The 16,342-nt window shown below is 44.7% G+C and overlaps 1 protein-coding gene across 7 annotated transcripts in view; it reads right to left on the bottom strand.

The window, feature by feature from the left end:
• Positions 1-16,342, bottom strand: part of HLCS (holocarboxylase synthetase) — a 241,208-nt gene that overhangs the window by 15,502 nt on the left and 209,364 nt on the right. For all 7 annotated transcript variants that reach the window (XM_032176144.2, XM_032176141.2, XM_058428068.1 and 4 more), the window contains exon 7: positions 703-770. In XM_032176144.2, coding sequence (XP_032032035.1) covers positions 703-770 — 68 coding nt within the window. The remainder of the gene's footprint in view (positions 1-702; positions 771-16,342) is intronic.

The following is a 16,342-nucleotide window of genomic DNA, read 5'->3' as shown; positions in this document are numbered from 1 at the left end:
GAAGTGGAGAACAGCAGATTTCTTATTTCTGTGGTTCTTATGAAAAAGTCATAAGAGGCTGTGAGAGTGAGAAGCACATGTGGGTGAGCCTGGCACTGGCTGGGGCAGGGAGGGTCCAAGCCCCGTGGAGCAGCCCCTGTACAGGGTGAGACCCCAGATGGGTCTGGGAGGATGTGGGCTCTCGCCTCTGGGGTCTGCAGGTGGTGGAGCCCTGGGCAGCGCTCTGCTTCTCTGTGGTCACTGTGTGAATGGGCACTGATGCAGAGCCCACCATGTACATGCAAGCCCAGGGCCAGCTGGGGTGAGAACTGGCACGCAGAAGGCCTCCCACATGACGCTCAGTACAGACACAGAAGGCTCCTTATGGAGAACCTTCAGGAAAATAAATGTCTCTAGAGCACAGTGACGATCCCCAAATTGCAAAGCCCAGAATTGATGTAGGTCACATTTGCCATCACAGGCAAATGTCCAGTGATTCATAAGCATTATAATTTGACAGAATGCTTTAGTTCTACTAAGGGTGAACCTTCTGATCACTGCTTCCCTCTTCCTCTTCCTCCATTCCAGGCAGTTATGAAAACAGAAGCTACTAACTTGAGTGCCCCGGATGATCAGCACACACATTCAATGGGCTCCTGGGCCACAAGAGTTGCAGAGTTTAGAAAACAAAAGTAACAGCAACGATCACAAAAGATGACTGACCTTTGCCCTGGGTCTGCCGAGCCGCGATTGCTATTAAGCCCATTTCCTGCGGTGTCTGAAACATAAACCTGTGAAGAGGGGGAAAGACTGGTTAGGCCAGACATGGACACGCACACGGCACCAACGGCTCACACAGGCGGGACAGGGTTTGCATGCATCTGAGGGTGTGTGGCCACGGAAGGGCCAACTTTGGTTCCACTGGCCTTCAGGAATGTGGAGCCAGGAGGGATATCACCCTCCTTTCTAACCTGGGTCGTGAGAATGAAAGAGATGAAGAAAGCACCTTTTAACATCAAAAAAGAGCATGGGAGGGGGCGTGTGTACCTGCCTGAGCTGTTACTCCATTTATTTAAGACTTGGTTAGATTCTATTTCATCAGAATATCCTGCCAAGTTCTTTCTCCCCCCACCCCCAATGTGTGTACCTTCTTCAAGTGACAACTAGCAATTCCTGACATTTGTTCCTACTTAGGGTGCGTTTCTGTTCGAACACTAGAACACAATCATAACAGAAGTTTCTGATTATTCAGAAAACCAATATGGTGGCAATAAAGCCGTTTAAAAGACACACTATCCCCTGAGAACTAATTATGATTTAACTATGGTAAATAAATCCACACCTTCTGAGGACGCAAGAGAACTCTGCATCGTTTTCGGCTTCAGTCCTGCTTTTAAAATGGTTTCATTGAAAAGAATACAAACTTTCCTTTGGGGGATAGGTAGAAAAGTGCATTACATCCCCACCAAATGAGTCGATATTAACTGTTTTTCAAAAAAAGGAAAGAAAAAAAATCACACAAAAAACCCCCACTCTGAGAATTTCCTGCAAGCTGCACTCTCCCTATTTTAACCCCGTGGTAGGACAGTTCCTCTCTACACGCCCAGGAATTGCCGATCAGGTGCTGCACAGGCGCAGTTCGAGGTAGGATTCATCAACAGAGCAAAGATCAGGTTTGGCCACTTTGTCGGTGCAGATGAGAGGACCTCTTTGATTTTTTTCTTTTCTTTTCTTTTTTGGAAGGAGGGGAGCGGCTAGGACAGGGATGTGGAAGAGCTGGCATTTTGTAACAACATAAAGTTTCTAATAATAAGTCTCCAGGCTTCCACAGTGGCCCTGCTGAAGACAAAGGAGCGCTAAAGAAAGACCATGCTCTGAGAAGCTTACCATCCTCCCCTCCCAGCTACAGAAACTGGGTGGAACTTTACAAATGGCTGGAACTTGGTAAGAGAAGAAAAATACTTAAAAGCAAAGAGAAACAACACAGTGTCCACTGCGCACCAATGGCTCACAGAGCTCCGTCTGACGGCGCATGCAGACCTCAGTTAGGACAGGAGGAGCCCAGAAGACCCTTCACGTGTTAAAAAGACCTCAGGACACACAGGGCAGGGGCTCAGCTGGTGAGATAGCTGTCTTCCCACACGGCTGCTGGAACAGGCACAGGACGCTCTCGGCGAGCAGGCTGGCCTCGCCGCCCATGTGCCAGGCCCACTCCATCTCACATGAAATACAGCTCAGAAGTATTTCTCTTGGACACCATGAATAACTCATTGAGATCGAGTGTGCTGTACGCCACTGGGTCCAAGAAGAAAGCGTCCTTTTCTTGTGTTGGACCAGCAGAAAATCTAAGAAGGACTCTTTGTCTGTGCAGGGAGTTAACATTGTCTTTCAGGGACCTCTGCTTTCTAGAGGGTCCAGCAACCCTCCACCTGGCTTCCTAAGGCCCAGGGCTCTAGAGGTGATGGGACAGGGGTCGAGGGGATGATTTAGCATGTTATGAGCAGATCGCAAAGGCAATCTAGGATGTTCTGTAAATAAACATGTAGACGGTAGACGGTAGACAGTCATGGGCTATAGCCAGGGACAGTGATGGGAGGGGCAGGAAAAAGGTTGGTTCAGAAACCAAACACAGACTTCTAGAACAAAGAGAAATGATTAAGGGAACATATGCACTAAACTGCTAGAGGTTTGGCAGCAGTTAACAGGGCATATTAATGAGAAGAGGGAGTCTGTGCTGAAGGCCAAGAGGAAATTCTACAAGGAGGGAGACAACCAGGGAAGGAGCTAATGCTCTTTGAGACAACTGGAGGCCGCCAGATTTATTTGTGCTATCTGAGATAACTCTGGGGCCAAACCGCACGGCTCACAGTCCACAAAGCAGCATTTATAAACCTTGTCAATTCTGCGTTTCTGAAAATGAAGCTGCTTGAGTTTGCTTTAGCAGAAAGGAGAAACCATAAATGCATTTCCATCCTTAGCGGATGATGTCCTTACAAAAAGAAAAAGGAAAAACAAAAAGGAGGGGGGTTCCATAATGATTACCTCCCTGATTCTGTATATTTTCCTTCCTTGCTGGCAAAGGTTGTGGAATAAAAGCTTTCTGTGAGTGGCAGCCGAGTGCATTCACTGTGGAACCAAAGCAGCACTCAAGAAAAGCGCTCTGTTTTGTACTCTTGTATTGAGTCTGAAACATCCGGAGCCCCCTAAGGGTCACTCTGCAAACGAGACAGCCTCCTGACCACTTTGGTTACTAAGGACAGCCCAGTAGCCATGGAGGCTCTGCCAGTGGAACTGTCCTGATTGTCACATGGTCCTTTAAGATTAAGCTTTAATGATTGGGAATAACCTAAGACAGGCCAGCATGAATTAATGAAAAATCCGAATGAACAAAAATGTAAATTCAGACCAAGTCCATCCACTTTGGGAATCTGAACCTAAGAAAATACTCCACATTCACTATAGTGTTATAAAGGTAAAAATATGGAAATAACCTCACTGTTATTAAGCAAATGGTTAAATAAATTCTGATAAATTAAGTCAATGGAATAATTTGTAATCAAATTATTATAGTTCTGAAGACTATATAAGCAACATGGAAGAAAGGCTTGCACTGGTATGTCAAATTAAAAAGCAGCATACAAAACTGTAGATGCTTTTTTTTTTTTTTTTTGAGACGCAGTCTCACTCTGTCACCCAGGCTAGAGTGCAGTGGCATGAATCTCAGCTCACTGCAACCTCCATCTCCCAGGTTTAAGCAATTCTCCTGCCTCAGCCTCCCGAGTAGCTGGGATTACAGGTGTGCACCACCATGCCCAACAAATTTTTGTATTTTTAGTAGAGACGAGGTTTCATCATGTTGGCCAGGCTGGTCTTGAACTCCTGGCCTCAAGCGATCCTCCCGCTTCAGCCTCCCAAAGTGCTGGGATTACAGGTGTAAGCCACCGTGCCTGGCCAAAAACTACATATACTTTTATTCCAAGTATGTAAAATTCAAAAAGGGCAGGAAGGAGATTAGACAAAATGTTAATGATGGCTATATTAAGATTTTTTTCTTTTATTTTAAAACTTTAATATGATGGGGAACCTTTCTTTTTTTTTTTTTCTTTTGAGATGGGGTCTTATTCTGTCATCTCAGCTAGAGTGCAGTGACTCACTATAGCCTGGACCTCCAGGGCTCAAGGGATCCTCCCACCTCAACTTCCTGAATAGCTGGGACCACTATGGGTTCATACCACCACATCTGGCTAATTTTTGTATTTTTTGGTAGAGACAGGGTTTTGCCATGTTGCCCAGGCTGGGTAACCTTTTGATTTAAAATTTATTTTGAATTTTTGGAAAAAAGCATATTTTTACATTTAGATATAATATTGTAATTGACTATTCATAAATACAGAACTTCTAAGTATAAGACCGAAAGGTCCGCTTTAAAAAGAAATAAGACAATTGGCCGGGCACGGTGGCTCATGCCTGTAATCCCAGCACTTTGGGAGGCAGAGGCGGGCGGATTACGAGGTCAGGAGATTGAGACCATCCTGGTAACACGGTGAAACCCCGTCTCTACTAAAAATACAAAAAAATTAGCTGGGCGTGGTGGTGGGCACCTGTAGTCCCAGCTACTTGGGAGGCTGAGGTGGGAGGATCACTTGAGGCAGGGAGTTCAAGGCTGCAGTGAGCAAAGATCATGCCACTGCAATCCGGCCTGGGCAATAGAGCAAGACACTGTCTCAAAAGAAGGACACATATTAACAGTGGTTATCTCAAGAAGGTGGAAGAGGCTGGGCGTGTTGGCTCACGCCTGTAATCCCAACACTTTGGGAGGCCGAGGCAGGCAAGAGATCGAGACCATCCTGGCCAACACGGTGAAACCCGTCTCTACTAAAAATACAGAAATTAGCTGGGCATGGTGGCGTGCACCTGTAGTCCCAGCTACTCAGGAGGCTGAGGCAGGAAAATGGCTTGAACCTGGGAGGCAGAGGTTGCAGTGAGCCAAGACTGTGCCACTGCACTCCAGCCAGGTGACAGAACAAGACTCCATCTCAAAAAAAAAAAAAAAAGGTGGAAGTGTGGAAGTAGAATTATATGATGATTTAAATGTCTCCTTTATGTTGTTCTATATAATCTCTGGGTGGTAAGATTTCAAGTGATTTTTATTTCTCTCTTATACTTTACTGAATTTTCCAATATTTTTATAATTGTAGTGCATTCATTTTATAAATGCTATTTAAAAAAGATTTATTTAAGCCCAACCTGTAAGTGGATTAAGCTTGCAGCTGCCAGTTCACTAGTTGGTGGAGCAACCTCCTTTCCAGCACAGATTGGCAAAGAAAGGGCGGCCAAGTGCAGGCAGCTTTCCCAGGCTGCTATGCCTGTCCCATGCTGCACAGGCCAAGGCCACGGAGGGCTGGCATTCTGCCGCTGGGGGCAGCTGGCCTCTGGAAGCTGGGCTGTACCTCAGACTGGCCTCCCTTTCTAAAAGATGTTGTAAAGTCTTTCTCTGGAAAACACACCCCAAACCCTCCTAAGTCTGAGACATCGTGCCCTGCAGCAGTCTGGCATGGGGTGGGCGTGAGGCGACCTTGAAGTCTCCCTCGGGCCTGGGGGGCTTCCTCAGCTCATGGTCCTGGCCTGGCACCAGTCTGTGCTTCTCTTTGCTATCTTCTTTACCCCCCAATTTTCTCAGCTCTGACTCAGTTCTTAGCTTTCAGAGAGACACACACTCTCATGAGTGAAAAAGAAAGCCAATGGGAGGTGGGGAGGAAGAGGGAGAAGGGGGCCCCAGGCAGTCACACACTGAAGGTTCATGAGTTATTTTTCATTTTAAAAAAGCTGACTGGAAGATGAATTCCCACTGTTCATAACCCTGCTGCCCTCTGCTTAGTTCAAAGGAAGCGGTGCCGAACTTCATTTCAGAACTACTTTTAACACATATTACATTGTAAAAACCAACCATTACATCTGAGTAGCACTTTCTAAAAAGTTAAAAAGCTAAAATATCAAGATACTTCATTTTTGTTAAAGTCACACTTTAACAATACGATTGATTTTTTTAAGCTATTTTCTAGGCAGGAATGCACAATATTGTTTTTTGAAAGAAAATGAACAGTGGTTTCTGCTAAAAACGCCTCCACCGTAAAATGGAGCAAGGCCCATGAGACAGCTGTGCAATGCATGGGGACACAGTCAGGGGCAGAAGAGGCCCGACTTCTGACAGGTGACTTCTGAACTGGCGGCAGGGTCCACAGCACAAAGCTGAGGTTGCTGCCCCAGGACACTGCAGGGTCCTAGCCAGGGACCCCGGGGATATTATTCCTAGCAGCTACAGAAAGGTTCCCAAGGAACTTTAGAAACATCACAGCAGAGTGGAGACTCGGACAGGGAATGGGACCGATCTGAACTCAAATCCCAGTGTTGATATGAACATGGAGTAGGGGAATCCATCTCTCTCAGTCTCTCCAGTCACCTATAAAATGGAACACTTTGTGCAGTGTCAGTAAAAATGAAATATGATGGAATCTGCAAAGTGGTCCCTGTCATGTCGATCCCAAAACTTCTTACTGACAGAAGATAAGCAGCGCCTCCCCTTACCTCCTCCTCTTGGGGATGAAGCTGGGGAGAGGGAGGGAAAGAATGGAATGGTGGGGACAAATGTGTGTGTTTTAGGACTCCTCAAAAATTCTATAGGTGACGCCTCTCCTCTCTGCACCCATCCCTCATCACTTCTACCTACACACACTAAGATGATCTCTATGTGGGCTAAAAACCTTGTAAGTGACACTAGCAACAGGGGATGCAGAATCTTCACTTCCAGTTCTAGCGTCTCTGAACCTACTCAGCAAAGCTACACATAGTTGGTTGAACTGGCCCTTTGGCTGACTTTGTTTAGGTGACTGCTTAGAAACACTGTTGGTCAGAGATGTGCCCAGGCAGATAATAGAACAGTTTTATTGATATATTCTTCCATTCTATTCTGGATTTGACACTACGGCCTGCCCTTTCCTCAATGCACCCCGTTGGTATGCTTTAAATCATACCCCCTTTCCGCTCTTGGTATAGAACAGGATGAATGTTTCAGTTGGAGGCAACACGGGAATCGGGACTGTTCAAAGAGCAGAGCCATCACAGTCCTCCCACTGAGCTCCCCAGAAGCAGAGTGATGCCTGTGGGTCAGGCCCTCTGTTAGAGACACCCGCTTCATTTCCATAGCTCCTGGCATATCTGCCCTTCTTACGTTTTTGGCTAATCTTTCCCATGTCCAGCATAAGAGCGTTCACACTGCTGCTAAATAAATCATTTCATGGCTCCCAAGGAGCCCAGTGGATTCAGCTTTCAGAATGAGGCTCCTTTCTGGTAAATCAGGCGTTTACTGATGTTGGTCTGTATTATCCAATCAAAGTGAATACAAGCCACTGTTTCTTACCCTGACACTTCATCATAAACACTAAATGCCTGCGCATCCACTGCCTTCTACCTTAAACTGGTGCTATTACAGAATTTACAGATGAGCAAAGAAGCTTGTATAGAGAGAAATATTTATGGTGCCCACAGCCACCTCTGTGGCTATACCTCAGTGGTAGCCCTGATGGCAGATCCCTGCCTCTGGCGGCGAGCCTGCACTGCACCACCACACACCAGTACTCAGACTGTCTGTCCTCACTCCTCTGCCAGGAGTCTCCAGATCCTCCACACAATCCTCTCAACCCCCTTTTCAGGCTGGTCAGATCTCATAAATATGTCCATCTTTTACAACTGGGTGTGGAGTGGCTCCTGGTGGAGAGTGTCCACAAGCCTTGACCATAAGTCATCTGCCCCTAAAGAGAGTCTGCTACTGGGAAGTGCTGCCACTATTTCAGAGGATGGACACCGACTCACGTGGAAGACACAGCAAGCAGACGTCTGCGAACAGTGTTTCTGCAGGCACCAGGTAGATGTTTCAACTGGTCACCTGGAATTCATGCCAATATTTTGTGCCATGAGTGGCATTTTAGGTGCGTGATCTCATCCAAGCCTTCCAAAGCTGAGAAGTTCTTCCTCACAGACAAGAGGACACAGTCTCAGAAAGGCAAAACCACTGCTATAAAGCCACACAGCAAGCAAACCAGAAATTCAAATCACGTTCTGGTTGGTTGTAAGGTCTCTAATACTTTTTTTCTTTTTAACCTTTTACTTAGAAATAATATCAGACTTAAAGTTATAAGAAGAGTACAAAGCATTCCTACGTGCCCTTCACAGAGCACCCAGATTTCCTAAAGGTTCACTTTTTACCATATATGTTTTGTCCATCATTATTTTCTGAACCAGTTGAGAGTGAGTGGCAGCCCTAATGTCTCTGTATCCCTATATGCTTCTGTGTAGCTTCCTAAAACCCAGGATTTAACTTACCTAATTATAGTACAATCATGGAAATCAAGAGCATTGTTACAACGCTATTTTAGGCTTTTTTTTTTGAGATGGAGTCTCACTCTGTCACCCAGGTTAGAGTGCAGTGGCGCAATCGCAATCTCGGCTCACTGCAACCTCCGCCTCCTGGGTTCAAGCGATTCTCCTGCCTCAGCCTCCTGAGTAGCTGGGATTACAGGCATGCACCACCATGCCTGGCTAATTTTTGTATTTTTAGTAGAGATGGGGTTTCACCACATTGGTTTGGCTGGTCTCGAACTCCTGACCTCGTGATCCACCCATCTCAGCCCCCCAAAGTGCTGGGATTACAGGCGTGAGCCACCACACCCGGCTGAAACGGCACTATTATCTAATCCAGAGGTCAGCAGAATTTTCTATAAAAGGTCAGAGAGTAAATACTGCAGGCTCTGCAGCCGTATGGTTTGTGTGCTCAATTGCTCAAACCTGCCGTCCGAGGGCAAAGGCAGCCATGCCTGTGTCTCAACATTTATGGACATAAAAATTTGAATTTTACATAATGTTCGCGTATCACAATATATTCCTTTTAACTAATAGGCTTTTTTATTTTTTTAGAGCAACTTTAGGTTTACAGAATAATTGTGCAGAAAGAGTTCCCATATGTCCCCTTCCCCAACAGTTTCCTTATCATTCACATCTTGCTGTGGTGTGGCCATTTGTTACAATTTCTGAAGCAGTCTTGGTATAGGATTATTAACCACAGCTCACTGCTTCTGTTAGGGTTCATGCTTTGTGCTGTACGTTCTGTGGGTTTTGATAAACGCACCGCATCTTGTGGCCACCGTGTCAGCCTCACACAGAACAGTTCCCCTGCCCTAAAAATCCCCCTGTGCATCGCTTATTCATCCCTCATCCCTTCCCCTCCCCGAACCCTTTGGCAACCACCGGTATTTTTACTATCTCTATAGTTTTGCCTTTCCCAAAGTGTCATATAAATTTTATTCTTTTTTTTTCCGACCCTTTAAAATGTAAAAAACATGCTTAGCTCTCACGTGGCACGAAAACTGGCAGCAGGCCAGATTTGGCCCAAGGGCCAAACTTTGCCAACCCCAGATCTCATCTATAGAGGGTATTCAAATTGTGTCCATTGTCCTAGTAATAATGCTCTTTTTTCTGGTCTGAGATCAAATCCAGGATCATCTGATGCATTGAGCTGTCGCGGCTTCTTAGTCTCCTTTAATCTGGTTCAGTTTCTGGGTCTTCTTTTTGTTTTTCATGATCCAGACATTTTCGGAAGAGCAGGGGCAGTTATTGTCTTATGTCCCTCGATTTAGATAATCTGATACCCCCGTCATAAGACTCAGATGTGCATTCCTAGCAGGAATACACGGAAGCAATGTTGTGACCTCAGGGCCTGACACTGGGAGGTGGGCAGTGCTGTCTCCTAACATGGGGGATGTTAACTTTGACCCCCAGGGTTATGTGGTTTGTGCTGGGTTTTCCCACTAAATTTCCTTTGTAATTAATAAGCACTTACAGGGAGATAAATCTATTTCTCATGAAATTTAATCTACTAGTTTTAGTATCCATGAATGATTCTTGCTTGAATCAATTATTATTTTTGTTTTTATTTTATTTTTTTTGGAGATGGAGTCTTGCTCTGTCACCTGGGCTGGAGTGCAGTGGCGTGATCTCGGATCACTGCAAGCTCCACCTCCCGAGTTCACACCATTCTCCTGCCTCAGCCTCCCAAGTAGCTGGGACTACAGGCACCCGCCACCACGCCCAGCTAATTTTTTTGTATTTTTAGTAGAGATGGAGTTTCACCATGTTAGCCAGGATGGTCTTGATCTCCTGACCTCGTGATCTGCCCGCCTCTGCCTCCCAAAGTGCTGGGATTACAAAGTGAGCCACTGTGCCCGGCTGCTTGAATCAATTATTATTATTATTTTTTGAGACAGAGTCTCACTCTGTCACCCAGGCTGGAAATGCAGTGGCGCAGCCTCCACTCACTGCAACCTCTGCCTCCTGGGTTCAGGCGATTCTCCTGCCTCAGCCTCCCGAGTAGCTGGCATTACAGGTGTGTACCACCACGCCCAGCTAATTTTTGTATTTTAGTACAGACAGGGTTTCTCCATGTTGGCCAGGCTGGTCTCTAACTCCTGACCTCAGGCGATCTGCCCGCCTCGGCCTCCCAAAGTGCTGAGATTACAGGTGTGAGCCACCGTACCTGGACTTGATTCAATTATTTACTTGATGGTTGCCAAACAGATTTTTCTGAGCCATTTCTTCTATATTCACTTGTTGGGTTCTACTGTAAGGAGTAACTTTTTCTTCTCCCCTCCACTTATTATTTATCTTTTAATTTATTTATATCAGAGTAAACTTACAGATTCTTATGATTTCAGTAGATTGTATGCCTTCCTATCATTATTTATTCTGATACTCAAATTGCCAAACATCTGGAAAGTGAATGCTCCTTCAGTCTGGCTCCTGGGTCCCACTGGTGTGTCCCAGTCATCTTTCAGCATAAGAGGTCTCTACTTTCAGGCATAAGAGGTTCTAGGCTCATCTTGAACTTTCTCAGCCCCCGCCCTGGAATCAGCCATTTCTCCAAGGAGCTCTGGTTCCTTTTGGTGAAAAATGGTATTTAAAACAAAACTGGGGCTAAGAAAGAGATAGAAAATGTGTGTATGTGTGTCTAGGGTGTATATATGCATTATAATTGTCCCTTGGTATTCATGGAGGATTTGTTCCAGACTGCCTCCCAAGTCCCACAATGAGGTCTGTGGAACCTGAGTACACAAAAAATTGGCCCTCCATATACATGGGTTTCACATCCCAAGAATAATCTGCTTTGGTTGAAAAAATTCCACGTATAGTAGACCCTTGCAGTTCATACCCCTGATGAATCAAGGGTCAACTGTATTTCCTTCCGTCCATCTGTCCCTCCCTCCTTCCTCCCTTCCCTCCTTCCTTCTTTCTTTCTTCCTTCCTTCCTCTAGATTTTCATCTTTTTTCTCTATCTAATCTATCCATCTACCACCATCCATCCATCCATCCAGTTTGAAAACCATAAGTTCATCATAAACTCCAATCCAATCCAATACCACAAGGTTCATTCTAGCCCCTCCTTTTCTATATTCATACATTCTTTCTCCAATAGTGGGAAATCTGGCTCGCATTATCTACACTATTTATTCATTTGCTCAATGCCATAATACACAGGGGGAAGTGGTCTCAGCAGTGCTGATCCATATTACTGTGAAATCACACTTACTAACTAGAGTTCAATATTTGTTTACAGTTCTTTTTGCCCTTAGCCTGAGGGTATAGATTCAAATATTGTAGTGAACATTTCCTTGGATTTGTTCCTTTTTCTTCCCCTTTATTTTAGTGTGGTTATTTTATTTGTCTGAAATCAGGTTAGGTTTAACTGTACTTCTATATTACATTTTACCCCCACACCCAAACCCCACCAATCTTTCTTTTTTCATTGTTTAACCAGGTTCAGAGTCGGAATTGTACACAGACAAGTATACCCTGAGAAGTGTCACACTCCCCTACTCATTCCTTCTACCTAGGTCTCCCACTCCACCTCCTTTCTGTAAACCACAAATCAAAATCACATTCGTTTCTGGTTTATTCTTCCTGTGTTCCTTTTTGTACAAATGAATGGATACATGCATATTTTCTTATTTCCTTGTCTTCCTTACAGAAAGTTACCATTTTGTAGATACTCTTTTGTCTCCCCCGTCCCCCTACCCCACACACTTAATATACCCGGAACCACTAGGTTGCGTACTCCTTATGAGAATCTAAGGCCTGATGATCTGAGGTGGAGCTGAGGCGGTGTCGCTAGTGCTCGGGAGTGGCTGCAAATAAGTTCATAGAGCTTTTCCTCATTTTTTCTTTTTTTGAGACAGAGTCTCACTCTGTTGCCCAGGCTGGAGTGCAGTGGCGTGAATCCTGGGTTCATGCCATTCTCCTGCCTCAGCCTCCCAAGTAGCTGGAACTACAGGTGCCCACCACCACGCCTGGCTTTTTTTTTTTTTTTGTATTTTTAGCAGAGATAGGGTTTCACCGTGTTAGCCAGGATGGTCTCGACCTCCTGACCTTGTGATCTGCCTGCCTCAGCCTCCCAAAGTGCTGGAATTACAGGCATGAGCCACCGCACCCAGCTCCTCATTTCTTCTTAAAGCTGAGCAGACTCCATTCTGTGGATGCAGCACAGCCTCTTCAACCAGTCTCTTATGTATAGGCATTTAGGTAGTTCCTAAAAGGACAGTATAATGAACACTCTTATTCACACAGATTTTTATATTGCTGGAGGTATATCTTCAGGGTAAATTGCTGGAAGTGGGATGCTGAGCCAGAAGGTAAACACACTGGTAGCTTTATCAGATTCTGTCAGAACCCCCACTACTGCATACAGCCACGCAGAGATACCTGTTTCACTATAACCTAACCAACGGACAGTGGCATGTGTCTGTGCATGTGCATGTGTATACACAGTCAATTACCAGTTAATGTCTTTTGAGTTAACTCAAAAGTTAAGAGTTTCTTATCTATTAGGGCAGGGTCCCCAGCTCTGCCCCACTCCCCCAACCCCCAGGCTGCACAGCAGGAGGTAAGAAGCAGGCAGACAGGTGGGCAAGCAAGCTAGAAAAGCGTCCTCTGTATTTACTGCCGCTCCCCACAGCTCACGTTACCACCTGAGCTCCACTTCCTGTCAGATCAGTGGCAGCATTAGATTCTCATAGGAGCCCTATTGTGAACTGCGCATGCAAGAGATCTAGGTTGCGTACTCCTTATGAGAATCTAAGGCCTGATGATCTGAGGTGGAGCTGAGGTGGTGTTGCTAGCACTGGGGAGCGGCTGCAAATACAGATTAAGATTAGCAGAGAGGTTTGACTGCAGAGACCATAATAAATCAACTGCTTGCAGACTTGTATCAAAACCCTCTCAGTGAGTGGCAAGAGACAATCAAGCTGCAGGCTTCACGGTGACAAGTGAGCTGATGCACTTCAATTGTACAGCTGCATCCGGTGGCCTTAAAAGTATGTCCAAGACAATTCCACATCTCTGTATGTTCTGGATTAAAGTCAAGGTGGAATATCCTGAGATTGCCACAAAAGCACTGCAAAGCTTGCTTCCAGTTCCAATATCCTATCTTTGTGAAGCAGGGTTTTCTGCAGTGACAGCAACCAAAGAGTGATTAAATAGTAGACCAGACATAAGCAACATACTTCAGGTGTCTCTGTCTCCATCACCCCCAGATGGGATCATCTAGTTACTGGAAAACAAGCTCAGGGCTCCCACTGATTCTACATTATCGTGCATTGTATAATTATGTCATTATATATTACAATATAATAATAATAGAAATAAAGAGCACAAAAAATGTAATGCACTGGAATCATCCCAAAACCATCCCCCTGCACCTCATCCATGGAAAAATCATCTTCCACGAAACTGGTTCCCAGTGCCAAAAAGGTTGGGGACCACCATATTAGAGAATACTAGTGCTTTATCTGTGATATCTGTTGCAAATACTGCCACCCAGTTTGTCATTTTTTCTTTTCATTTTGCTTATGATTTTTTTTGCCATCCAAAAGTTGGTTTTTGTGGGATTTTTTTTTGAGACAGTGTCTCCCTCTGTTGCCCAGACTGGAGTGCAGTGGTGTGATCATGACTCACTGCAGCCTCAACCTTCTGGGCTCGAGTGATCCTCCTACCTCGGCCACCTGAGTTGTTGGAATCACAGGCATACACCACTACACCTGGCTAATTTTTTTTTTTTTTTTTTTTTGTAGAGACAGGTTTTTGCCATGTTGCTCAGGCTGGTCTTGAACTCCTGGGCTCAAGTGATCAGCCTGCCTCAGCCTCACAAAGTGCTAGGATTATAGGTGTAAGCCACAACACCTGACCCAAAAGTTATTTATTTTTTAAATTTTTATGTAGCCAAATAAATCAATCTTTTTTTTATTGCCTCTTGTTTTTTGTGTCATGTTTAGAGAACCTTTCCTTACGCCTAGGTTTTACAAGAATTCATCCACTTATTTCTAGTACTTAAAGGATTTCATTTTTAAAACTTAGATTCCTGATCCATTTGGAATTCATTCTTGTGTCTGATGAAAGGTATGGGTCCAATTTTATCTTTTTGTCCACAAGTCTGTCAGATTGTCCCAGGACCACTTGTTAAAAAGTGTACCCTTCACACAGGGTGCAGTGGCTCATGCCTATAATCCCAGCACTTTGCGAGGCCGAGGCAGGTGGATCACTTGAGGTCAGGAGTTTGAGACCAGCCTGGCCAACGTGGCGAAACGCTGTTTCTACCCAAAATACAAAAATTAGCCAGGCATGGTGATGTGGGTCTGTAATCCCAGCTGCTCGAGAGACTGAGGCACAATAATTGCTGGAACCCAGGAGGCAGAGGTTGCAGTGGGCTGAGATCACACCACTGCACTCCAATCTGGGTGACAGAGTGAGCCTCTGTCTCAAAAAAAAAAAAAAAAGAAAAACGGCCGGGCGCAGTGGCTCACGCCTGTAATCCCAGCACTTTGGGAGGCTGAGGCGGGTGGATCACAAGGTCAGGAGATCGAGACCATCCTGGCTAACACAGTGAAACCCTGTCTCTACTAAAAAAAAAAAAAAAAAAAAAAATTAGCCGGGTGTGGTGGCGGGTGCCTGTAGTCCCAGCTACTGGGGAGGCTGAGGCAGGAGAATGGCGTGAATCCAGGAGGCAGAGCTGGCAGTGAGCCGAGATCGTGCCACTGTACTCCAGCCTGGGAGTCAGAGCGAGACCTTGTCTCAAAAAAAAAAAGTCTACCCTTTGCTCTAGGGATTGGAAACCCTACCTTTATTATATTCTAAATCTCCATATGTATTTGGGGTTATTTCTGGACTTTCTGTTCCTTTCTGCTGGTGCCTCCATTTATTCATGTGCCAATATTGCACTGTTTTATAGTCTTTATAGCATGTTTTAAAATTTAGCCAGGCTATTACCCCTGGTGGCTTTCCTTTTTTGTTGTTTTCCTGGCTATTCTTGCATATTTGCCTCTCTAGATGAACTTTAGCATCTACTTATCTAGCTCCATTGAAAAAGGCCTTGATGGGGCCAGGCACAGTGGCTCACGCCTGTAATCCCAGCACTTTGGGAGGCCGAGGTGGGCAGATCACCTGAGGTCGGGAGTTTGAGACCAGCCTGACCAACATGGAGAAAGCCCATCTCTACTTAAAATACAAAATTAGCCAGGCACGGTGGTGCACACCTGTAATCTCAGCTACTCAAGACGCTGAGGCAGTAGCATTGCTTGAACCCAGGAGGCGGAGGTTGCAGTGAGCTGAGATCACGCCACTGCACTCCAGCCTGGACAACAGGAGCGAAACTCTGTCTCAAAAAAAAAAAAAAAAAAAAGCCTTGACGGTATTTTTAGTTTAAGTGCATTAAATGTATAAATTAACTTGGGAAGAACTGACTATCTTTGTGATTTTGAGTTGTCCTATCTATGAGCAAAGGCTGACTTACATTTGTTCAAATATACTTTTGTGTCTTTCAGATTGTTTTAAAGTGATCTCATGTTGACTGTGCATATTTCTTAACTGCTATCTTATGTATTTTATCTTATTTGTTGCTATTATGAATATATCCCATAATTTTATTTAACTAGTTATTGCCTGTTGTATATAAAAACTATTGATTTCTGTATAATAATTTTATATCCTGCTCTTTTATTGAATTCTCTTATTGTTTGAGTTAGAGAATCACTGATTCTCTAAGGTTTCTCATTTCATCTGCAAACAGATAGTTTTACTTCTTTTTCAATGATACCTTTAATTGACTTCTCTTGTCTATTTGGATTGGCTAATACCTTTAGTACAATGCCAAACAGAAGTAGAGGCAGTGGGCATCCTTGCCATGTTTCTGTTCTTAGTGTTTCCCTGCTATATAAGATGCTATCTAGGACTCACAGACATTTACAAGTCAGTAAATTATCCATTAAGT

Source organism: Hylobates moloch, unplaced genomic scaffold (genome assembly GCF_009828535.3).
Source record: "Hylobates moloch isolate HMO894 unplaced genomic scaffold, HMol_V3 SCAFFOLD_14, whole genome shotgun sequence".
Classification (NCBI taxonomy): Eukaryota; Metazoa; Chordata; class Mammalia; order Primates; family Hylobatidae; genus Hylobates; species Hylobates moloch.
Note: the sequence above shows the minus strand (reverse complement) of the source record. Positions and strands in the feature narration are given on the sequence as shown.